Source organism: Trichosurus vulpecula, chromosome 4 (assembly GCF_011100635.1).
Source record: "Trichosurus vulpecula isolate mTriVul1 chromosome 4, mTriVul1.pri, whole genome shotgun sequence".
NCBI classification, from domain to species: domain Eukaryota; kingdom Metazoa; phylum Chordata; class Mammalia; order Diprotodontia; family Phalangeridae; genus Trichosurus; species Trichosurus vulpecula.
Window position 1 is genome coordinate 20,310,618 of NC_050576.1, and position 25,062 is coordinate 20,335,679.

At 42.7% G+C, this 25,062-nt stretch overlaps 1 protein-coding gene across 5 annotated transcripts in view; it reads right to left on the bottom strand.

Annotated features, from left to right (window-relative positions):
* The window catches only part of FGGY (FGGY carbohydrate kinase domain containing), a 512,879-nt gene that overhangs the window by 52,631 nt on the left and 435,186 nt on the right, over positions 1-25,062 (bottom strand). For 4 of the 5 annotated variants that reach the window (XM_036754773.1, XM_036754775.1, XM_036754774.1 and 1 more), the window contains exon 14: positions 24,220-24,314. The exons of the other annotated variant lie outside the window; for it this stretch is intronic. In XM_036754773.1, the coding sequence (XP_036610668.1) occupies positions 24,220-24,314 (95 nt within the window). The remainder of the gene's footprint in view (positions 1-24,219; positions 24,315-25,062) is intronic. 5 annotated transcript variants of the gene reach the window in all.

Genomic DNA, 25,062 nt, shown 5'->3' on the forward strand with positions numbered 1-25,062 from the left:
GCTTGATGGACGGAGCCTGCTACTAGAAGAGGAAGAAGTGACAAGAAAGGAGATCATTTCTCAGGTCACTGATGAATTAGGCTGATTGTTCAGAGCCTTGGGAGGCCTCATGGTGGTTGGAGGGCTCAGCAAAACAGTCCATGGGAGAGAAAAAAATAGATGACCCCCAGGGGCACCAAAACAAGTGTCCAACTCAAATAGAAACAGGGGCCCCAAATCATAGAGTCAATCACATATTAACATTATCTATATTCTATTGGATTTTTATTTATTTTGCTAACTATTTCCCAATACATTTCAATCTACTTCAGAGGCCCTCTGGAATGTTACGGTCATGTAGCCAGCTGAGGAGTCCTCAAACAGCCACTAGGTGGTGCCATGGATCGAACATTAGACCTCGAGTCAGAAAGAGCTGAGTTAAAATTCAGTCTTAGAAACTTTCTAGTTATGAGAACCTGGCCAAGTCTTTTATCTTGCTTCACGTTCTTCCCCTGTTAAACAGGGATAGTAACAACACCTTACATCTTAGGGTCATTGTAAGGATAAAGTGCGACACTATTTGTAATGTGCTTTATAAATCTTCACGTAATCTAGACACATACTAGTCATCATTAATACCCAGCTGCCATTGTCCTCCCCTTAAAGAACATATGTGTGGGTCATGTTTCATAGATACAAAGTACTCTCATATATGTTACCTATGGTTAAGGCAACTCTTGTTATCCCAGTTTTACAGAGAGAGAAACTGAGCTTAGTGGCAAAGCTGACACTGGAGTACTCCTGACTAAGATCCTTTCTATAATCCCACAGACATTTACTTCAAAGAGGAGACATAATATTTTCAGCTGTTGCCCTTCCCTTTCTCTGTTCCTTATAGAGTTTCATGGATGCATAATGTAGGATGAGAGAAGAGTTGAGAAAATGTATCTCTCTCTCTTCGTTGAAAAAAAGGGGATAGGAAACCATGATGTAAAATATTGCATGGACTGGCAGACATGTTTGATGTGTTGGCCAGAGATTTGAACTACTTTTTGTTTCTTTTTTCATCTTTGTTTGCTTACTGGATAGAGGAGGGGAGAGGAATATACTTAGAAACAAATGAGATGTAAAGCAAATGGTATCAATAAAAACAGGATAATTTTTTTTTTAAAAAAAAAAAAAGGGGGTAGATTATTAGATCCAGAAAAGACCATTGCTCAGTGTGGTGTATTTGAAAAAAAATCTTTGACCCTGAAGGTATCTGAGTCTAGAACTTGCCTGACACTATCTCTGTGACCTCAAGTCGTTTTACCTCTAGGGGCCTCCCTTTCATTCCTTGTAAAACCAGAGGGTTGGTGCAAGTAATGATCTCTGAGCTTCCTTCCTGCCCTAGATTGACGACTCTAAATCCCTTCACCTTTCTGGGCTTCTGCCCCTCTGTAAAATGAAAGGATTGAACTACAATCAGAAGTGTGCTGGCAAATATTTAATAATCAGTTCTCTGGAGGTAAGGGGTATGGGGGGGGACTATGCAAGACATTTGTCGTTCAGTTTTTTCAGTCATGTCTGATTCTTCATGACCTCATTTGGGGTTTCCTTGACAGAGATGCTGGAGGGGTTTGCCATTTCCTTCTCCAGCTTGTTTTACAGATGAGGAAACTGAGGCAAACAGGGCTAAGCGACTTGCCCAAGGTCACACAGCTAGTAAGTATCTGAGGCCAGATTTGAACTCAGAAAGATGCTTCTTCCTGACTCTAGTCCTGGTGCTCTATCCATTATGCCACCATGCAGGACATACTTTGAACTTTAATCTACATTTATTAGCATTTCATTCATCACTCTCTTAATTCTAGACAATCAACAAAGCAATAAATCAAGCCCAGATTTATAGCATTTGATGATTTCTGCGGTGTAAATCAGCACATGAGAGAGCCAGTTTGAGCACATTGTGAGGGCAACCTCTAAGTCTCTTCCAGCTCTGGATTTGTGAACCTAATTATCTACTGACTCCAACAATTGTTTTACATAAAAGAAAACCAAGTCCCAGAGAGAAGAAATTACTTTTGACCCACCCCACTACAACTTTCTCTTCTGTGTAGTCTCTTTCTCCCCATCCCAAATCCAGTCTCAAATATTAGTCATTTCTTCCCAAATTTCTCAAAGAAAGTGAAGCATAACCTAGACGGCAAGACATTTTCCAGTCCATGCATTGTTCCCCCATTTCCAGAAGGTGGCACCATTGCAAAGACGAACAATTCCATGAGCCTCTCTAAAACAGGTGGGAGGAGGAGAAGAGGGGGAAGGAGGAAGGAATGAGGAGGAGGAGGATGCTGGGCAGAGTCGAGGTACATTTAGTACCAAGCCCTAAAAGCAGCAGCAGCCTGAGAGGCAGACACTGTGTCATTTATTACAGGAGCTACAAACAATTCAGTATCTCAAAGACAATTATTAATTTCCTTTTTAATACAAGTAAAAGCGCTAACCCTAGCTGAGAGGGAGGTGACTCATTTGTCAGCCACTAGGACAATTTCAGGATGCTTTGGCTGAAATGCAGTTATTTCAGATCGCTGATCGGAGTCAATCAAAAGTCCTAAGGAGAAACTTTGCTTCTTCCTTAATAGATCAATGCAGAGGCAGAATGGAACCCGATTTCTCAGGAATAACAGCAAGCCAGCGAATGAGGACAGCCAAGTGGTCTGCTGTTCATCTCATGGAATCACCAAATCTTAATACAAGAAAGAACCTTAGAAACCTTCAAACTTGGGAAGGGACCTTAGAGATGAACAAATGAATGAAAAAAAAGGAATTATTAATCATTGTTTTTAGCAACTTAGTTTAGCAACAAACAGTGTGCTAAGTTCTGAGAATAGGCGTTAGGATCTGGGTCTGTAATTTCATTAGGATAGGAGATTTCCAGGTGAAGGAACTCCATCTATCAGTATGGGTCTACACCTTCTCTTCACCTTACAGTCTCAGAGAGCTGCCCAGCACACTGAGAGTCGGACAAGAGCCTTGTGCCCAGTGTCAAAAAGCCAGTAGGTGTGAGAGGCAGAATTTGAATCCAGTCACTCTCATGTCCTTTCCCTCAAGGAACTCAGAATTATTTTTTTTTAAGAGGGAGATAATACATAGAGGGCAGAACATTCAAGGCATGGGGGAGAGGCAGTGTGTCCTAAGCCCATGGAGTTGAGAGACGGCCGTGTCCTGTTTGAGAAGCTGTAAGGAGGCCATGGGGTCCTAGGGGGTGCCGTAGTGCATACAGCACTGGGTTTAGAATCAGGAAGCCTCACCTTCATAAGTTCAAATCCAACCCCACGCACTTACTAGCTGTGTGACCCTGAGCAAGTCACTTAACACTGTTGGCCTCAGTTTCCTCATCTGGAAAATGAACTAGAGAAGGAAAAGGCAAACCACTCCAGTATCTTGTCCAAGAAAACCCCAAATGGGGTCACTAAGAGCTGGACATGTCTGAAATAACTCAACAACAACCAAAGAGGCAGTGTACCTAGATCATAAAATGTGTGGAAGAGAGTCAGGTGTAAGTGGACTGGAAGACAGAAAGGGCCAAGATGTGAAGGTCTTTGAATGAAGGTGAAGATCTTTAGAGATATACAGTTTTAATATATTTGTACATGTATTTCACTTGGATTTGGTGGCCAAATTCACATGACTATTGAGAATCAGCCGAGGAATAACAGCCACTTAAAACACACGTCCCATAGGTTTCATATTCCTTTGATAACTTTAAAACACAGATCAGACCATGCTACTCCTCTCTTCCAAAAAAACTTCAGTGGCTCCCTACTGCCCTTGGGCCAAAGCTCCAACATCTCAGCCTGGTATGGGAAGCCCTTGCCAGTCATATCAATCATGCTTCTTCACGTCCCGTCAAACTGGCCTGCTCACTGTTCCCAGTACGTGACACTTGAGCCGCCTCCTTCCTTTTTGTACTGGCTGTGCCCCACGCTTGGAATGTTCTCCCTCCGTCCTTCCCTTCTGCCTCCTTTCAATCACAGCTTAGGTACAACCTCCTACATGGGCTCTTTTCCTGTTTCCCCATCAGGGCCCTCTCTCCTCTGAAATGATGCTGTAACACTAAATTTCATTTGTGTCCACCTACTGTGTTCTTGATGATGAGCTGCCAATAAAATGGAAGTTCTTTGTAGGCGAGATTTTTTTTTTCCTTTTAATTCTCAGTACCTAACCCAATGTTTGCACGCAATAGGTATTTAATAAATGCTTACTGAATTGGATTCTTCAGCTTCTTGACTGAGGATGCATAAGTACAGTGTTAAGCATTAGGCACACACACACACACACACACACACACACACTTTGGGATAACTTGGTTCTTATAAAAAGAAAATTCTCCTTAAACAGAAACATGCAATAATATAAACGTAGACTGGGTGAAAGGGAATGGATTAAGAACTCTGGAAAATGCAGCTCTGTTTTTCAGCAGAAAAAAAAAAAAAAAGCAGCCTTCACCCTGCCTGCAGAGGCAGCCAGGAGAGCTCCTAAGCTTGCACATGTCCACTCTTCAGGACCCAGTGTGCTAATATAGACAGAGGCTGCTTGGCTCACAAAGGCCTGGGATTGAGTCTTGGCTCTCCCCCTTGCTAGCTTTAGAGCCTTGAGCACTCCACTCCGGTAGTCTCATCTTCCTCCTTTGAATGGAATTGGGAGGGGGGGATGGAGCTGGAAGGTGAAGGCGAATCCTACAGGAGGGACACTTCCCCTTCTCTCCCTACCCACCACTAATGAAATTAGAATCACCCTTGGTTCTTATGTCTGCCCTTTCCTAAATTCAAAGCTTCTAGACTCAAGTGTCAGAGATAACAACAATAATTATAATAATAACCATAATTAATAATAACTATAATCAGGAATTATAATAACAAATAATAACTATGTTGTTTAGCTGTTTTCAGTCATGTCTGACTCTTTATGACCTCTTTTGGGATTTTCTTGGCAGAGATACTGGAGTGGTTTGTCATTTCCTTCTCCAGCCCATTTCACAGATGAGGAAATTGAGACAAACAGGGTTAAGTGACTTGCCCAGGGTCACACAGTTAGTGCCAGCATGCTACCTACTGCACCACCTAGCTGCCCAACACCCATTGTATGTTATCTGGTTTGATGCCCACAATACTCCTAGAGGTAGAAGCTGTTTTCACCTCCATTTTACAGATGAGAAAACTGAGACAAACAGGGTTAAGTGACTTACCCAGGCTCCCCCATCACATTAAGTGTCAGAATCAGGATGTGAACTCAGATCTTCCAGACTCCAAGTCCAGTGCACCATCCACTGTGCATCTATCTCTCTCCCTCACTCTCTATGAGCCTGTTTGCCCAGCTGTGATGTGATGATAATAGTCCCCATATATGAAGTTGTGTATGCAAAGCACTTTTCAAACTTCAAAGCCAACGTCCAAGTGAGAGCTTCTCCTCAGCCTGAACCTCTCTGGTGCTCTCTTGGTCCTCATTTTCAATTCTTCAGGGACTAGAGTGTTCCGTGTCTTGAAGATAAATGATGTCACTGGTACAGTACTGGTATTAAAGAGAAAGATCTTTGTTTCAAGGAGAAATTCAGAGTTATTAAAAGACCTTTGTGATTTTCCATAATCAGTCCACATCCTGCTTTCTTCCTTCTGCTCACTTCTTGGCTACAACACATTCCGAAGCAGAAAATATGAAAGACACCCAAAGCCAAGGATGTCAACAAAGAAATGGAGGGTTGGAAAAGAAGCTGGACTGGCCATGGGGCAAGATGAAGGGATAAGCCAATGGACCAGCCATGTGCCCCAGTGATGTTCTCTCAGTGAGAGTGAGGAGAACTCCCAGAATGTTGGGTGGACCCAAATGGAGATCCTCTTAGAGCACATGGACAAGTTCCCAATAGGTGGTCCTGAGCTGAATTGTTTAAGGAAATGTCACCATTTCCTGACCATCTTCTGACAGTTTTGCCTGTAATCCAGCCATCATCTTCATTTCCTCCCACCTGACCACATCCTTGGACTCTGCCCCTTGGTTACCTGGCTCACCTCTTTACTGGAACCAGGGCTCCAATGCCACTTCTGTTCTCCACATTATATCTCTGCCATTTCTAAATTTGCTTCCTGCACTATTGACATCCATCATCTGCTCCCCCATACCCTCATGATCTTGGACTCTGTTCCCTTGATCCCACAGCTCTGACAGATTAGCTTTCACCTGATTTTATCCCAGGACAGGTCTCCTCCTTCCTGGCCATCCTTACTAGGCTGGCTTTACTCAGCCATCATCCTAATGCTTCCCCCTGCCTCCCCACTTCAGTTTTGGATTCTGTTCTCTTGGAATCTCCCATATCTCCATTATATGTCTTCCCCATTAGAATGAAAACTCTTTGAGGGCAGGGAATATCTCTGCTTGTATTTGTATCCCTAACACTTAGGACAGTGCTTGCTATGTAGTAAGTCAGTTCACCGACAGAATGGAGAGAGGACTGGACTTGGAGTGAGGAAGATCTGAGTTTAAATCTGGCCTCAGACATTAGCTGTGTGATCTTGGGCAAGTCATTTAACCTGTCTGCCTCAGTTTCCTCATCTGTAAAAAATAGGGATAATAATAGCATCTACCATTCCTCCTATTTGGCCAAGCAGAACAAATCTAATCCTAGATCCACATGACAACCCTTCTAACATCTGAACACAGCCTTGAGTCTTCTCTAATCTCTAAATATTACCATTCCTTTTATCTGGTCCTGGTGCACCCCAGGGCCTTTGCTATTATAAGTGCATTGCTCTCCAGCTTGTCCAAGCCATGACTACAATATGGCTCCCAGAACAGAACCCCATAGCCTGGGTGTGGCCTGGCCAGGGCCTTGTTTGGGGACACCATGCTCCTAGTCCTGAAGTCTCCTTGAGTTCCAGTTTCCTTTTCCGTAAAAAGGAGATGTTGAAAGAGATGATCTCCAAGGTCTTCCTGCTCTAGATTCTTGGGTCCCCTATTTTACCTGAATCAGGATTACAAACCAGATCCCCTGGTTCTAAATTCAAATCCAACACTTCTTGGTAGCCCTCTGAGAGAGCCATCATACTCCCCAAATCTTCCCTTCTCCAAGTCAGACATTATTACTTCCTTCAACAATATTCTGGAATGGTCTCCTTAGCCTCCTGGTTGCCCTCCTGAGCAAGATGAAGAAAATGACCAAACCTTCCTGTGTCCTCAACTGTAAAATAAGGAGGTGCTCTAGATCCCTGCCAGCTGCATACTAACAAAGAAGACTACATAGTATGCTATGTCCTATTATATTTTTATTTATTTTGTTAAATATTTCTCAGTTACATTTTGATCTTGTTGTCTGGCCTACAGAGTGCGTATTTGACACCTCTGCTCTGGATGTCTTCTGAATTCCTTTCTAGAAGCATTCTAGAATGCTCCAGAGTTTCTTTCTCATTCTTGATCTGTGATCCTATGATCCATCCACTTTGTAAATGTCCTTCCTAACTACCCACCTAATGTCACGGGGGTGTCCAGGGTAGGAGGCATCTGTAGAGATAACAGATGCTGGATGGCACCATGAAAGCGAAGATGTTTTACAAATACCAGTGAACCTCATTAATGAGCACCTGGTAAAGCCAGTTGGATAAGCCACGTGACAAATGAAGTGCCCTTGTTTATAATGCTCCCCCCTTTCTCTGGGATGGTGATGAAGAAGTGGGAGCTTCATAAACAGTAGATATGGGGAACTCAGAGTCCTCTTGTGGTATTTCCTGGCTTCTACTTTTGTGGCAAACTCAGCAAGTTCTGAGGAAAAGACAGTTTTATTATTATTTTTAAAACATGCTGATCTGGAAGGATTCTGTGTGGTACCATGAAAAGACCAAAGGCCGTGGAGTTAGAAAACTTGGGTTCAAATCCTGCCTGTGATGCTGACTGCCTGTAAGACTTCTGACAAGTCACTTCATACCCTCAGACCTCAGTTTCCCTACTTGTAGAATGGGAAACTTGGACTAGGTGGTCTCTTAGGGCCTTTCCTGCTCTTGCTCTGTGGTTCTTTTATGCTGCATCTGAAATCTAGGGCCAGGTTGCCAATGGGGCCTTGGAGAGTCCCATCAGCCATTTGGGCCCATTTTCATATCAAGTTTGAGGGGTTAAAATACTCACAAGATAAAAACTTAAACTGCCTCCCTGACACACTCAAGCTAGCTTTGCACCCTTGTTTATTATTGGCTGGTTCTTTGGGAAGTTAGGAAGAAGGGCAAGCTTCATAAAAATGAGATTTGAGGAACTGGAAGGCATCTTGTGGTATTTCACGACTTCCACTTTATGGTCAAGAGAGCAAATCCAAGAGAGAGAAAAAAAACAAGAAAAGAACACATGAATTCCATCCATGTGTACTTTGTCTGAATATTAGTATTGGCCGGGTGTTCTATCATCTTTCTCTGGGATGCTACAGCTGCTGCCGCTCTTTTATTTCTTTCAATTTGTAGAGGGAAGGGGTTGGGTGGCAAGGAACATCCAGATTCTCTTTTCCGTTAGTATAACAAAAGATCCTCCCTCCCTAAGGGCCTCTGGTGGGGTAGCTTGGAGGAGGGGAGAGAAGCCAGGGCAGGAATCAGGAATCATGGAATCACCAACTCCAGAGGAGGAAAGGAGCTAGGAGGCATCGAATGGCACACAAAAATCTCTCTCGGATAGCCCTGACCGGAGGAGATCCAGGCTTTGCTAGAAGATTTCCCAGGAGGGGACCTCGTTACCTTCTGAGGCTGACTCACAGGGACCAGTGTTGTATGAGGACTGGCCATCTCTTGTCTTTCATTCTTGCTACCTGTCTAGACATCTCCTTTATAGTCACCTACAACCTAAAGCCCGCTGGGTTAAGCAGTGGATACAGTGTTGGACATGGCATCAAACTGGTTTCTAATTTCAATGAAACCTATATTCAAATCTAGCCTAATATATTGGCTAGCTGTGTGACCTTGGGCAAGCTATTTAACCTCTGCCTGCCTTAGTTTCCTCAACTGTAAAATGGGTTTAATAATAGCACATGAGGACAACTGAGGTATTTGTAAAGTGCCTTCCTGAAATGTTGCAGGTGCTTGATCAACGTTTGTTTCCTTTTATCTTTGGTGAAACCTTTGGAAGGGGAATGTTCCAGGATTTCTACCTTCCAGATGAAGTGGCAGTTCTAATACCTGAATAACAGCATACTTTTTTCCCCCACCTATATGGATGATTCCCTCCATTTCTTCCCTTTCAGAGAGTAAAATTGTAGTTGAAAGAATACTGGATTTGAAGTAAGATAGTTTTCCTTGACTTTACTATGGTGATTTCTAACATAAAATCTTTTCTCCTACCCCTCCCCTCCATCCTCTCACCCCTGCATGGGCTCTGGGTTCATAGAGACCCCCAGGTCTAATCTTGGTCTAGGAACTTTACTTTCAGGCTGAGCTGGGCAAACATAGGCTGCTTGTCACATACTTCTTTGAAGTATTTTTGGGGGTGGCTCTTTATCAGGAAGAACTCCCCACCCCAACCTCACCTCTTGTTACATGCTAGTCTGGAAATCCAAGCAAGATCAAGTACATGGAAAGAAAAGAAAAAAAAAGAATCCATTATTTCACAGCTCCATCATATAGATTACAGGATCAAAAAGTCCATTCTCTTGAGCTTCAGTCATCCAAACGAGGGGGCAGGCTTAGACTCTGAAGCCCAATCATAAGGTGTCAGGTAAGTTCATCTCCATGAAGGGGCTCTTCAGATGCTTGCATCAAATTCTGTGCCTTATAATCTCATCCAGTTGAGTTAGGAACTTATCAACTTAAGCAAGGGCTCCCCTGTCATGCTACCTAAAAAGCCACGCCCATCTGGGGGATTCTATTTCAGTTTCAGCAAAGTGATCAGATGATCTTTGAGGTCCTTTCCAGCTATGCATGTTATTTTACTTTAGGTTTCTGTAGGGCAGCAGCCCAGGACAATTTTTGAAAAGGAATGGCACAATCCTTTCTAACTATTAAAAAGTAATCTCAAAAATTTAAAAAGAAAACTTTATGAATCTTTGGCTATTTTGTAGGACAATGGGAAAATAGTGGTGTGTGTGTGTGTGTGTGTGTGTGTGTGTCCCAAGGACATTCAGGAGCCAGGAAGGTGAACCTCACTAATCCCAACAGCTAGCATGAAATCCCCACAGTAATCAGGAATGCCCTTTGAAATATTTACCAAAAGAAAAAAAAATGGGGGGAGGGAGGTATTTTAGCCTGTTCTCACAGTCAGTCCTCACAGAACAGTATGATCTCTGCTAGCATAGTAAGAGTTCAAGTGTCCTAATTGAAAATTAGTCTCTGAGAATCAGTGACTAGGATTACTAGTTCCACAGCACGTGGAAGGGACCAGGAGCTTCAACTTCCCTGTCACACTGTCTATTGTCGAGACAAGCAGACACTGCTAGAGAAAGGAGAGGTTTCAGCGTGGGAGGTATGAAGGGGCCATGGTGCTTGTTCCTGGATAGGTCCTCCAATCACCAATGACTGTCCAGCTTATTCATTAATGCAAAGAAGCTCAATCCAACTAACACTGAAGTGACTGTGCCAGGTTCTAAAGACAAAATGAAACAGCTCTTGGTCTCAAAAAAAACTTTAGGGAGAAAGAACACTAAATACCAAAAATATATACAAAGTAGATAAAAAGTGGTTACATTGCACAAGCAACTGGGCACTTTGTATCACGGAGGATACAGAGCCAAAGTGAAAGTCCTTATCTCCAAAAACTTCTACTCTACTCGTGAACTTGTGTAAGAAACTGAAGAGCAGCCATATAAGAAGCAAAGAGGGGAAGGGAGGGCATCTCAGGCATACAGTATGCTAATAATGGTAATTGACATTTATAAACATTTCAAAGTTTGCTGCGCACTTTCCTTCCATTATCGCATCAGGGTCTCGCAGTATCTCTCTGATCTTCATATTAACCCAGTATATATAAAGTCAGAAGGTCTGAGTTTAAATCTGGCCCCCCTCTGATGCTGACTGCCTCTGTGTCACCTTGGACGAGTCACTTCTCCCTAGGTTTCATGTAAGCCCTGTGAAATGAGAGTATTGGATTAGATGAAGGCTTTTCTAGCTTTCTTCATCAATCTCCATGAATCTGTGTCTCTCGCTGATCGGCCAACAACAGGTCCCAGCCCAAGACTCACTTGGACGTTGCTTTGGGTTCTGATGGCTCAGAGTGAATGTAAATAGCATTTGTTTCTGTTTTGGCCAGAAACCCTAAGGGTCTTCCTCTCCCAGAATGATTTTTTTTTTCCTCTGAGTAGGTAAAAGAGGTCATTTTGGGGGGAGGGGCCTCATTTTTTAACTTAGCCTTTCTTCACTGAATGGGTGTGGCCTCAGACAAACCGAGGCCTGGGAAAGACCTTACTTTAAAAGTCCAAGATCTCCCACTGCATCCAGGACTATCTCCAGTCCTCCTGATCTATATCTTGCCACTGGACCCAGATGGCTCCGGAGGAGAGAGTGAGGCTGGTGACTTTGCACAGCCTCACCTCACTTAATCCAATTCACTTGCAAGTCAAGACATCACCTTCCTGATGTCATCTGTCCTCTTTGAGAATGAAGGACAAACAATGACGATACTGCCACTAGGTCATTTGGGGAGGGGGAGAACATAGTTCAGTGTGGTATTGGGGTGGAGGAGGGGAGCAGAGTATAAACTCCCTGAGGATAGGGACAGTGTCTCTTCTGTAACCATTCTCTAAATTTAGCCGGTATGTCCCAGTCCTCTGGTGGTGGCCATGTAGACATATTAGCTGACTTCAAGATTGCCTATGGCTTTCTCTCTCAGAGACCTTCAAGACTGGCCAACTTATTAAGCTGAATACCAGCATGAAAATCCAAGTTTCCAACTTAGTACCTCTTTCCAACCTTCTACTTCCTTCCAATCAGAGCCCCTGGTGGCTGAAATGGCCATTTATATCTCTGTGGAACTCTCACTCACATTTCTCCTTCATCCATTATTCCCATGTCCAACCTAACCTGATAGGGAGGTGACTGTGAGCCAAATGGGTTTGATTGTTTGTCCTTTGTTGTGGCTTGTGATGCCAAAATGTCCGTGTTGTCCTGAGGTGGATAGGTCTGAATAATTTTCATCATGGTGACTGTGTGTGAGAGCCTGACATTCTCAGACGTGCACAGCACAGTGACCGCAGCTTTCCTCTTGCTAAGGTCACTTTTTGAGTATATTTTATACCTTCTATTTCAGTCTACCCTCATAAACATGGAAGATAAGTCATAAAACATTTATTAATGTTCCCAGACTGAATTAATCTACAGCTCAGGTCAGGCTGCTTTCCTTCCAAACAACAAGGCATTATGGGTGACATCGAAGAAGCACTTAGTGTTATTTTTTATGGGAATACCAATCTATTCTTTTTTTTTCCAAAAAAGAATATAACTAGTCATTTTATCCTGAGGACATTAGCCAAACAAATCTTCTGGTTTTAAAGATGCCCAGTGAAATCTATAATTCTGAACATTGGCAAGAAATGGCTTTCCTCCCCATCATCTAGCTTCCCATTCCTTATTCAAGGGGTAACCCACCACTATTCAACAGAAACACTCCCTTCATGTTAAACCAGCATCCTTTGGGTCACTGACATACACAGTGTGGATGCTTGCCTCTGTGATTCAGCTCATACAACTGCCCCATTTATAATGCCCTAGGCCCAACTCAGCTATCTCCAACCCGATGCTTTCTTCAAAGACAAGGCTCAAATTATTTTCCTGACTACTTTGGGCCATCATGGTAATTTCCTCCTCTTCACTCCCATTAGACAGAGCAGTACTCACAGTTTTGCTTTCCCAATTATACCATAGAATAGGTATATATATATATATATATATATATATATATATATATATATATATATATATATGTGTGTGTGTGTGTGTGTGTGTGTGTGTGTGTGTGTGTTTGTGTGTGTGTGTGTTATACACACATACACACACAAACACACACACACATACACACACACACACACACACATTATTCTCCTGGGGTAGGGAGCATGTCTTAGATTTCCTCTCTTCCCCATCTCCTACCAAAACAAAACAAAACAACTTTATCACCTAGCAGAATGTTGAGCACATAGTAGGTGCTCGATAAATGCTTGTTATTAAATCATTCATTCATTCATTCATTCATTTAACAATCATTCAGCAAGAACCTCTAATGTGTGTAGTGCTGTAGCTAAGTAGAGATACAGAAAGGCATCTGCATTAATAGATCTTACAGTGTTGCATGGGAAACTTAAAATATACTGAAATATAAAATATCATACTACTATCAATCAATAAACTGTCATAGAATGGTTACTTTGTGCCAGGTACTGCATTAAATGCCCGGGATACAAAAAGAGGCAAAAGATAGTCCCTGCCCTCAAGTAGCTTAGAATCTAATGGGGGAGACAGTATGCCAACAGATATGTACAAAGAAAGCTTCTTACAGGATAAATAGGAAATGAGTAATGGAGGGAGGGTGCTAGAATTAAGAGGGTTTGGAGAAGGCATCCAGTAAAAGAAGGAATTTGAGCTAGGACTTAAAAGAATCCAGGGAGGTCAGTAAGCAGAGGGGAGGAAGGAGAGGGCTCCAAGAATGAGGGACAGACAGTGAAAATGCTGGGAGCCAAGAGATAGAGTGTCTCATTTGCAGAACAAACAAGGAGGCCAGTGTCACTAGACTGAAGTGTAAGAAGACTGGAAAGGGAGGAGGGACTGAGTAATGAGGGACTTCAAAGGGCAAATCCAGCATTTTGGATTCAATCCTGGAGGCCATAGGGAGCCACTGGAGTGCTTGGCTGCCATGAGGAAAGCATCCCCACAATAAGCCTAACTCTACTAAGAATATCCTGGTATATCACCATAAAGCAGAAGGACAAAATGCTGTAATGTGGAACAATTAATGCTTCCTTTTCAAAAGAGAGGAAGATTGCTCTGCATTATCAGAACATATAACTAACATGCTAAATTCTATAGAAATGCTTTTGAAATTAGCAAACATCACTGCACAGAGCAAAAGCAAAGGCTGATAACAGGTACATTGGGTGGGCTTTGTTGAATGGAAATGAAAGTGGTTTAACTTCTGAGGACAGAGAGAAGATTCAAGGGGGGGACCAAACCGCTCTTAGTAGAGACACCTGCCTGAACTTGGCCAATGATATATCAGCAAGGAAACATCCCAGAAATAGTTTGGTCATGCACATCTGTTTATGGAAAGGGGGGTGGTTATGATGGTTATTGAGGACTGGGAAATGACTGCTAATATTGCAGAAGGGTTATCTTAAAAGAGCCCAAGCTTATTGATCAATGTAGATCATGTAAGGAAATGGTAGAAATGAGGGAATTAAACACTCTAGGCTGCAAATTTGAGCACCTACTGAATGCCAAGCAAGACATGACCTAGTGGCTAGACATATATGAGAAACTTGCTATTTTTCAGGAACTGCTTTGACAAATCTCCATACATACAAATACAGACTTCAAAATATCCTTGATAACTCAACCAGTAAACTGGTCTAGAACCAAACAAAACTCCAGACTAATTGTTGCCGGACACAACACTAATTCACTAAAATCTAAGGACAACATTTCTAATGTATGCTTCCACACAAATCTTTATAACTTCCAACCTGGGTGGTGAAAAAAAGCTTTTGAAATGGAGACTTATCAGAAGAAATCAAAATCATGTTAGAATGAGATGAGATGCTATACATATCAGAACTTTTGTCATCTCTATTACTGGAGTTACCAAGGATGCTTTTAGTGGGCCTCCAGAAGATAAGCTTACATTTCAGTACTTTCATTCAGTTAAAAAAATGTTTTATCTACTGGTGCTAGAGTCCATAGCAAATTAAATATGAAGGGTTAATGGTGGGATAGAGAGGTGTCTCAGGAACATTTCTATCTGAACTCCATTGAAGAAGGGATGATGAGAATGAGGATGAGGATGAAGATGATGATTACTGGCATTTATATAGGACTCAAAAGTTTACAAAGTTCTTTACATACATTATTCAATTTGAGCCTCACAAAAACCCTATGAGACAGGTGTTACAGGTACTACCATATTCTTTTGGCAGAAACTGGAACTCAGACAAGTAAAATGATTGGTCCATATTCACATAACTAGAATTGTTAAAGGATGGATTTGAATTCACATATTCATTACTCCAAATATAGGACCCTATCCATTTTGCTATGATGTCTAAAATATAGAAAATGCTTACCATAGCAATAGAGCAGAGTAGAATATCATAAGAACCTGAGATATCAGAGAATAATAGGGTGATAAATTTAGAGCTGGAAGGGAATCTTTGAGTTCATCTGGTCTAACCCCCTGTTGTGGTCCAGAACACTAGTGGAAGTGGGGAATCTTGAGTTAATGCTCACACTCCCAAATCACCAGCCCAGGTTGTTTTGAACCAAGAAGCAATGGGGTAGGTTGGGGGCTCTTTGTTAACTTTGCTCCAAAGTGGATTGATTTGGAACCCTGATGAGGGTCCTTTAGGACTCTGGGAAGAACTCCCAGGAACCTAGGGAACTTTTCAGAGCTTAGCTTGGTAAAGTGGATAGGGAATTTGAACCTGAAGTTGGAAATACTGGGTTCAAATCCTCATTTAGCCACTTATTGGCCGTGTTCTCTCAGGCAAATCATTTAACCTTTTTATGCTTCAGTTGTTTCATCTATAAAAGGAGGGCAGAGCCAATGGCCTCTATGGCTCTAAAGTTATTTCCAACTCTCAGTGAATGATCTGTATCCTATCTGGCTAACTCATTTGTCCTCTCTTCCTCAGTTTCCTTTTCTGTAAAATATTGGACTCCATAGCTTCTAATGTCCCTTCAAGCTCTAAAGGTATGATTCTACAAAATCCCAAAATTAAGGATAAGAGAGACTAACCAGCCAGGTTAGGAAACTCTCTGTACTTACTGAGATGCTATTTCAAGTACTAGAGTTCTCAGGGCTACCAGCCTAGTACACTACGTGAACATTAAATTTTCCTTAAAGGAAAAAGAGGAAGTGGAATTGGAAGAGATGCTAGCAAAGCAGACTTCCCCTTATGGATTGTATCAAGTGCATGTTTGCCTAGATGGAACAATGCACCAGTGAGTGTCCTTGTTGGGGGATGGCAGGTGGACAGATTCACTGGGAAGCCTCTCGGTGACAGTGGGATGTCTGCATGGAGGATGTGGCCATATGCCGCCGTCACTGGGCTGTTTACTGATACCCGATACAAGGTGACATCTGTTACCCCTCATGTTTGTGGGGCGGTTCCCTTTGATGCTTTCCTGCTGTCTGGCAACTCGATAACCCTTGGGCAAGCCCAAGCTCAGGGTCAAGAGTGGCATTTCTCTTGCTGCCAAGACCTGGAAATGCTCTCTTTACTGGACAGGAAAAATGAAAGGGAAACAGTGTGCATTGGATGATAATTACAACAACAACCCTTCCTAACTGTGTTGGAGAACTGAGGGCATTTAGCCTGGAGAAGGGAATGCTTGAGGTGGGGGCATGGGCTTTGACTCCAAGTTTTTGAGGAGTCAATAAGAAGATGGATTAATGTTGGTCTTCTTGGTCCTACAGCTGAGAGGCAGATTTAGGCTGGAAGTCAGGGGATTTTCCTAACAATCAGAGCTGTCTGGATGGAATGCACTGCCTTGGAAGGAAACAGGTTCCCCTTCCTTAGACATCTTCAAATGGAAGCTGGATGACCATTTGCTGGGTATGTTGAAGAGGCCCTTTTTTTGTTGGGCCTAATGGCCTCCAAGGCCCCTTCCTGCTCTGAGAGTCTGAATGTATGTAAGAAGTCACATTTCTCCAAGGATTTGCATGAACCAATTTCAAGGGGTTTGAGATTATGATGGTTCCTCAGCATACGATTTATTTTTCTCCCAAGTCGAGAGTGAAACTGACAAAGGCATCCTTGATAAGTGGAGAGGACATTTTGAGGGCTGTGGTTTAGGATCCCCATATTCTAGCATCAAACTATGGTTCTTTCCCAGGTACTATTCACAATAAGAGTTCATTAAGCACCTGGTGGGACAGATTTCCAGGGTATGACAGCTGTGCCCACATCCATATGAAAATTCAAATCCTTTTCTGAAGCATTTCCCTTCTCTTCTCTGGGCCTCTGTAAAATGAGAAGGTTTGACTAGATGGTCTCCAATGAACTTCTCTTGCTAACGTTCGGCCTTCTGAAAATCGTTCACTCCTGAGTGGACTGGTGGAAGTCAAAGCATACCAATGCATAGTGGAGAAGAGGAAAAGAGACAACATTAACAACTGGGAGAATTGGCAGTGAGTTCCTGTGCAACACTGTACATTGGCTGAATCTTGAAGGGAACCAAGGATTCTAATATATGGTTAGAGTTATGCTTTGGGAAGGTGATTTTGGAAGCAACGAGGAGAAGTAAGAGATTGAAAACCAAGAACCATACTAGGATAGTGATCATGTGAGCAGAGAGAAAGATTGGTTGGTTGTTGTCCATGCTCAAAGAGGACCAAGATGATATTAATAAATTGGGGTCAAGATACAGTGTGTCTGGCTGTGGGTGATCACACTGATACAAGCTTGGAAGGCTCTAGCATAGGAGAGAAAGGAATGTATTTGAAAAATGCAAAGGAGTTAGAATCAAGGCTTGGCAAATCACTGGAGGAGTTGTGAGGGAGAGTTCAAGCATTGAAGATTCTTAGATTCAGAATAAAGGGACCAGGAGGACGGTGATCCCTTAAGAGTAACAGGGAAGTTAGGGAGAGGAATGAGTGGTCAAGGAAAGATAATAAGATCCATTTTGGATATATCAAGTTTGAGAAGCCTACAGGACATCCGATTGGAGACAGCTAACAAGCAATTAGTAAAGGAGGATGAGATGAGTAAACCGAGCTTAAGCAGTAGGAGTGGTAGCTATAGAAAGAATAGTCAGGGACTGACCAAATAGAAGCTAACTTCCCAACTCTCACAATTATTTCCCAGACTCAAATATCCTTCTCTGGCCACCACTATCTGGTATTTAATATGATAAACATTTATTAAGCACCTACTGTGTTCCAGGCACGGTGGTAAGCACTGGGAATACAAATAAGAGGAAAGGCAATCCCTCCCCTCGATGAGCTTACAGTCTAATTCAGGAAGCCCGTATTGAAAAGGAAGCTGAAGAGCCAGGGAGCACCCTGGGTGCAGCAGCAGAGTGATGATGGAGTTGAAACCAAGCAGAGATCTGGTGGCAAATGGTGCTGTTGTAACAACAGCAACAGCTAACATTTATACAGCACTTCAGGGTTTGCAAAGCATCATCTCATTGTTTCTGCATTGCAATCTTATTGCTCTTATCGTCCCCATTTTACAGGTGAGGAAATTGAAACAGAACTTCAGTGACTTGCCCAGAGTCACACAGCTACTAAGTGTCTGAGACTGGATTTGAACTCAGGTCTTTCTGACTCCAGGCCAACGTTGCACTGAATCATCTAGCTGCCTCTAAATTATTTGAATGGAAGAACCCCAGAGGGCAGGAATTGTCTGGCTTTTTGTATTTGTGTATCCAGTACTTTGCACACACTAAACATTCAGTGCACATTTATTAAGCATCTACTATGTACCAGAGATACATTATGGAGTGTAGATACAAAGAAGGAAAACTCCCTACTTTCAATGAGTTTATATATTAAAGTGCTTAATAAATGTTCTTTTTAATTCACTGATTCATTCATTCATAATCTCCATTTATGTGCTATTTATGTTAAGCGCTCAGGGCTACCAGAATAGAACAAAGACATGGTCCCTGCCCCCAAGGGGCTTACATTCTATTGAGGGGACAGGAATGACAAGTAAAATAAAAACTCAAGCCCTGAAGGAAAATTTAGGGAAAGAGATGACTATCTTCCAAAAGTGTGGAAGTGGCATCATTAGCCAGAGGAGGATATGGGGGAGGCAGGTGGATGCCCCTAAATCCTGGACCAAGATGCCAACTGTCTGTCTCCTAGGCTAGGGTTACTATGGGATAAAAGGTATCTGTCTCACAGAAAGAACACTGAGCTTCTCCACAGATCCTGAACCCATCTAACTCTACTGCACAGTCAACTTCTCCCATTTTAGTCCATTGTAATCCATCAGCCGCACAACATCCATCCATTCTGCTGTTTGAAGTGCATCCTGGCACCACAGGAAGGGCTTTGGTAAAAGGTGCATTAATAGGGTAAAAACCTAAGCCAACCAAGTGATTAATTTGGCCTTCTTCTTCAGTATTGTGTTTACACAAGTTGATTATATAGCACTTAATTACTAATTTACCCTACTTAAAAACAAGAGTGCTTTCAATTTTTAATGAGATGAGGGAAGAAGAGGTCGGGAGCAACTATTTTATTTCCTTCTCTTGTTTGGCTCATCCAATAAATAACATTTCCAAGGAAATGCATCCTTCTCCTTGGGCCCCTTCTTTCCCAACCCTTTTTCTTGACCTCCTGGGTTAGAAAGAGATAGAAACAGATAAGAATCACTTAGGAACTTGCTTTCTTCAACCTCTAACCTTAACTGGTTGGTCTGGAAACAACTGTGAAACCATGTACTAAGGAATTAATTCATTTGTGCTATCTGATTTGGCATCTGGAGATGCCTCCTCTCAGGGCCCCTTGGAGGCAGTTGGATTTTCACAACACTGTTTGCCAGCACTGTAGTTTAACATCTCTGATGACTGCAACTAACCCTTTCCTGGGCTTGATGTTGGACAGTTTCAAACACAGATGCCTGGCCTCCAGAGATTGATCATTTACAGTAAAGTTTTACAGTACAAACTGAAAAGGAAGATTGAAAATTATGGGTTAGAGAATCTCACCTGCAGTTTTCTAGTATGCTGGCCATCACCTGTCCCTTTCTGACACAAACACATTCTATCCATTCTCCAAATACTCTTGGGGCACAGACTATAGGCACCCCCCACACACACGCACACACACTTAGCACTCAGTTAAGTACTCAGGACTGTACCTACTGTAATAGTCTCAAAGGTATATCATATTGGGTTATCCATCTAAAACTCTGGCCCATGAGCCTATAATAGCATGCTTCCCATTAGTAGACCCAAATTATCTCTTTACTAAGATGGCAGAGAAACTGAGTTACAAAATATTCTCCTGATAAACTTGGGTTGTACCTTCTCACTAGCACACTCTTCAGAGGAAGAAATGGGAACAATATAATTGCTGTGAGGCACACATGCAGGAGACACATATGGCCAAGACAATTCACAACTCAGGAACTTCCAGACCTCAACACCTTGTCTTTCTAGACAGAGTCCTCCCAAAGGGCCTCCTTCTACTCCCATCCCCAGAACATTATTGTTGCTGGTCAAGTTGTTCATCTGGGCTCCCAGGGTCCATTCTTCTCAATAGTTGATGCCTGACAGTCAAGACTAGCTCTCTTAAGTAAATAGCTGGCTCCACTCCCTCAAATAATTACTACTCTGTAGCCACGTCTATCTGGATTGTGTGTCTCTGGTCCTTCCACTGTGCCCTGTCTGCTTCTGGGACTTATCCTTTATGGGTCTCAGTTTCCTCAACTATGAAATGAGGGGGGCAGGAGAATGGGATTAGGTGAATTCAAGTCCCTTGAAGTTCTAAATCTATGAACCTGTTAGGATTCTTTTGAAGCATCAATTTACATCTGAATTATCTTGGGCACTACTGAATTTCCCAGCAAGCAAGCAGAAAAGGGTTAGCTTTCAAATATAGAGGAGAGAGGGGCAGCCTAAACATCCTTAACTCTTGGATTTCCACTGTGCAACATCCAGAGCTACCTTCCTCAGGCCAGGACAATAATGAAGCCATTATCTTTTTTTCAGCCACATACTTGAGGATGCCTTGTTGAACTCCCCCAACCAAAGACTCATTCACAGACTTCAATACTAGCCCCATGCATTCCAAGAATCTGAATTCAACTGTTTAATTTTTTTTTCACAGTTTTCTGGGCGCTCTTCCCAATCACAGTAGATTTCTGATTAAATTATGGCCCGTTGACCTGTCTTTTGCTTTTATTTAATCTTGTGGACTCAGTCATAATACTGACTCTCCAAGAGGCTTTTTAGGTTCCATGGGTGACCCTCGCAACCCACACACTTGTGGTGACCAATGAACAAGCCCTTTGGTAGGACAATATTAATTTCTGTGGAAAGGTCCAATGTATTACTTTCTATTTTCCTTATCTTTTACACTTATGCATTTAATATATAAAATATTAAAATATATACATATATATGTGCATATACATACATACATACATACACACACACATATATGTCAATTTCCCTACTCCCTTCCCTTCCCTTCTTTCCATGTCATGTTACTTCTTCTTACCTGTAGGGGGTGAATAGTCTCTCACTAGGGATCTTCAAACCCAGGAAGCACAAATAATCATTCAACACATTTTTATTAAGTACCAACTAGGTACTTGGTACAGAGGACAGAAAGAGAAAGGGTGAAGGGGCAGCGTGGTGGCACAGTAAGTAGAGCTCTAAGCCTGGATGGAATCAGGAGGACTAGAATTCAAATCTGACTTCAGACACTAGCTGTATGACCCTGGGCAAGTCACTTAACCCTGTGTGCCTCAGTTTGCTCATCTGTAAAATGAGCTGAAGAAGGAAATGACAAACCAATCTAGTATCTCTGCCAAGAAAACCCCAAATAGAGCCATAAAGAGGTGGACATGACTGATAAACAACAAAGAGTTCCAGCCCTCAAAGAGGTCATTTCCAGGATTTATCACACGTCCTAAAAGTCTTAGGGCAGTTTTACGCTATCGGGGGGACTAGATGGCCTAAGAAATCCCTTACAACTACTCTGTGCATGTATGTAGTTACCTGTGTACATGGGGTATTTCATGCTCCCATCTCCAATGTCCCCTTTGCTCCCCAGAATGTGATCAAGGACATTTGTTTTTTCCAGCACCTGCCATTTAGCAGACAATTAATACTCATTAGTAGATTCATTCCGACTTAGAAAATGGAACCCATTTCTTTGAAGAGGGCAGTGAAATGTTTGAACTATCTCATGGGGATAGGTGAGACAACAATAGGAATTTGGGGTGAGTTCACATACTTTGGAAGACAATCTATGGAAAGGAGAAAGAAAACTTCTACCATAGGGTGAGTTAGTTACCTGAGGCATCGAAAAGACATTTTGCTATCTGCACTGATGTCACCCTTCTGAAAATTGGGTTGGAAGCAGAGCTTTGCCACAGATTACATCCAGAACTAGAGATGTTCCTTCATGGGCTTCTTAGGGAAAGAAAGCCCAGGATGTTAATACAGATGTGGCCAATAACAATCATAAGTGGAAGGCCTGGTATCGAATTTAGAAATAAATCTTTTCTTAAGCCATCAATGGCTCATTCTGACTTGGTGCCCTCCTCTCATGTGGTAGATGCGGAAATGGATAAGGGGCTCAGAAAATTCAATCAGGAAGCCAAATGTATTCCCTAATCATTCAAGACCAGGACCTTTTAGCTCCAGACAGAAATGCTTATAGGCATTAGCGAGCAAGCAGCCACAGAAGAAAGCTAATGGCAGCAGAACCCATATGATGGGGAGGGGATCACTGGAAACATGAGGATGGAACTTGGAGTTAGAGAATGAAATCTATCTGTGAGACCAAAGACACTCAGGAGTCATGGAGAGTCTTGGAGAAAAAACCCACAGGTTAAGTGTATTCCAGGCCCTTTCCCATGTGTTTTGTCTTTTTCTCTTTCTTCCCTTCTTTTCTTCCTTCCTTCCTTTTTTTCTTTCTTCCTTCCTTCCTTCCTTCCTTCCTTCCTTCCTTCTTCCTTCCTTCCTTCCTTCCTTCCTTCCTTCCTTTCTTTCTTTCTTTCTTTCTTTCTTTCTTTCTTTCTTCTTTCTTCCTTTCTTCTTCCTCTTTCTTTGTTTCTTCTTTGCTTCCTTTTTTTCTTTCTTCCTTCTTTTCTTTTTCCTTCATTTCTCTTTCTTTCCTTCTTTCCTTTATCCTTTCTTCCTTTCCTCATCCTCCTCCTCCTTCTTCTCTCTCTTCTTTCTTTCCTCCCCTTTACTCTCATAGGCAAGTTTTTGCAGGAACCACCAGGACCCTTCCTTCTGGTTCCATCCTATATCCTATGAGGATATGCTCCCTCCTTTTAACTGCCTTTTCCGTTTGTTGTCTTTTCTCATTGGGAGGCAAGGTCCTGACTTCAAGCACTGTCCGTACCACTTGCTTGAGCATGGATCCCCAGTGCTTGGGGCTGCCTCAGTCTCTTTGTTTCTCTCCCCTTCCTCCTTCAGTTCTCTTCCACCTCTGGGAGATTCCATGATCCTTTAATAGCACTAACAAAGAGGAAGAACTAAACAACAGAGTCCATGCTGGATAAACAGTATTCATTATATCAGACCCACCAGCAATGTTTGTGTGTGGGAGGCAGAGCAAGAGAGAGTGCCATGTACATGTGCTAGAAAGAGAGACAGACAGACAGACAGACAGAAAGACAGACAGACAGACAGAGACAAAGAGAGAGAGACAGAAACAGACAGAGAGAGAGACACAGAGAGAAGGGGGGCAGAGAGAGAGACATGCATGTATAAACAGATGATAGAGATGGATGGATAAATGGAGGGTTGGAGAGATTATATAACTATATATGGATGTGTATATATACATACATATGTATGCATATATTGCGTATTGGTGTTTTTCTGCACATGTCTAGATCACCTAAAATGGACACGTACATATGTGTAGACAATTTATGTTATGTATTTAAATAAACAGAACTCAATATTTCTAGAGGATTTTAAGGTTCCCAGAACATTTTCTTCACAAGAACTTAATGAGGACAGTGATATGGGGTATTCAGAATGCCATATGTCATTGTATAACAAAACAAAGAGATTTCTAAAAATGCAAAACAAGGAAGGGTGTGGGGGGCAGGATATAGGGAGGCATGGTGTGTGTGTGTGTGTGTGTGTGTGTGTGTGTGTGTGTGTGTATGTGTGTGTAGGGTGGGGAGAAGATCCAGAGACAGCAGAAAAGAGGTGGGTGCCTGAGGCAGGAAGGCTGTGTTCCTCCTCGGGCTCTGGCCTCTCCTTCTTAATGATACCCTTGCCAGTGTTTTGTAAACTCTCCAAGAGCTCAGAAAAGCTGTTGACAGCCAGAGAGCAGAGACTGGCGGGTTGGGGGGGGGGGGGGGCGGGCAGGCCCTGCCCCTGGGCAGGCACGTACCTGGACTGAAGAGAAGTCCCCAGAGGCACAGGCTCCAAGTATAGCAGCCCCCACCAAGACTGACTCCACCTCTTGGGAAAGGACGACAGGCAAGCCTGGACAGGACAGGGAACAGCTCGGTAAGGAAGAAGGAAGAGGGAGCAGCAGCCTCCCTCCCCACCATGCCTCAGGGCAAACAGCGACCAGGGCTGAGGCAATCCTTCCGATGCTGTGCTCCTGTGGATGCGCTGGATGCACCGTGCTGAAAGAGCTCCCTGCCTGAGCTAGTGGCTCAGGAGCCCAAGGGATCTGCAGCATCCCAGACCTGAAGCTGGCAGAGACCTTGGAGGCCTCCGATCCGACAAGCCCATTTTACCGATGAAGGAAATGAGGCCAGGAGACGTAAATTTGATCTGTAGGCTCCCAGAGCCTGAAGGGACCACAGATGCCTCCTGCCCAACCCCTTTATTTTACAGATATGGAAACTGAGGCCCAAAGAGATTAGTGGTTCGCAGTCAAAACAGTATTTTGTACCAAGTTCTTCTAACTCTAAGCTAAACTTTTTTTTTTAACCATGCCATGCTGAAATTTGATTGAATTCAATTTGATAAGCTTCAGTTGAGCATCTACTATGTACTTGCCTGGATGCTAGAGAGAAAAGACCAAAAAAACACCCCCAAATCCAAGACAAAAAAAGCACAATATCAAAACCAAAATAACCCAGTAAAGACAGTGAAACAATAACAACTCCTTCCCTGGGGAGGCGGCAGCACGTTATAGAGAGGGCATAAGACGTTGTCATTGAGAACTGGGTTCAAATTCTACCTCAGACACGTCATAGCTATATGACCTGGGCAAACCATT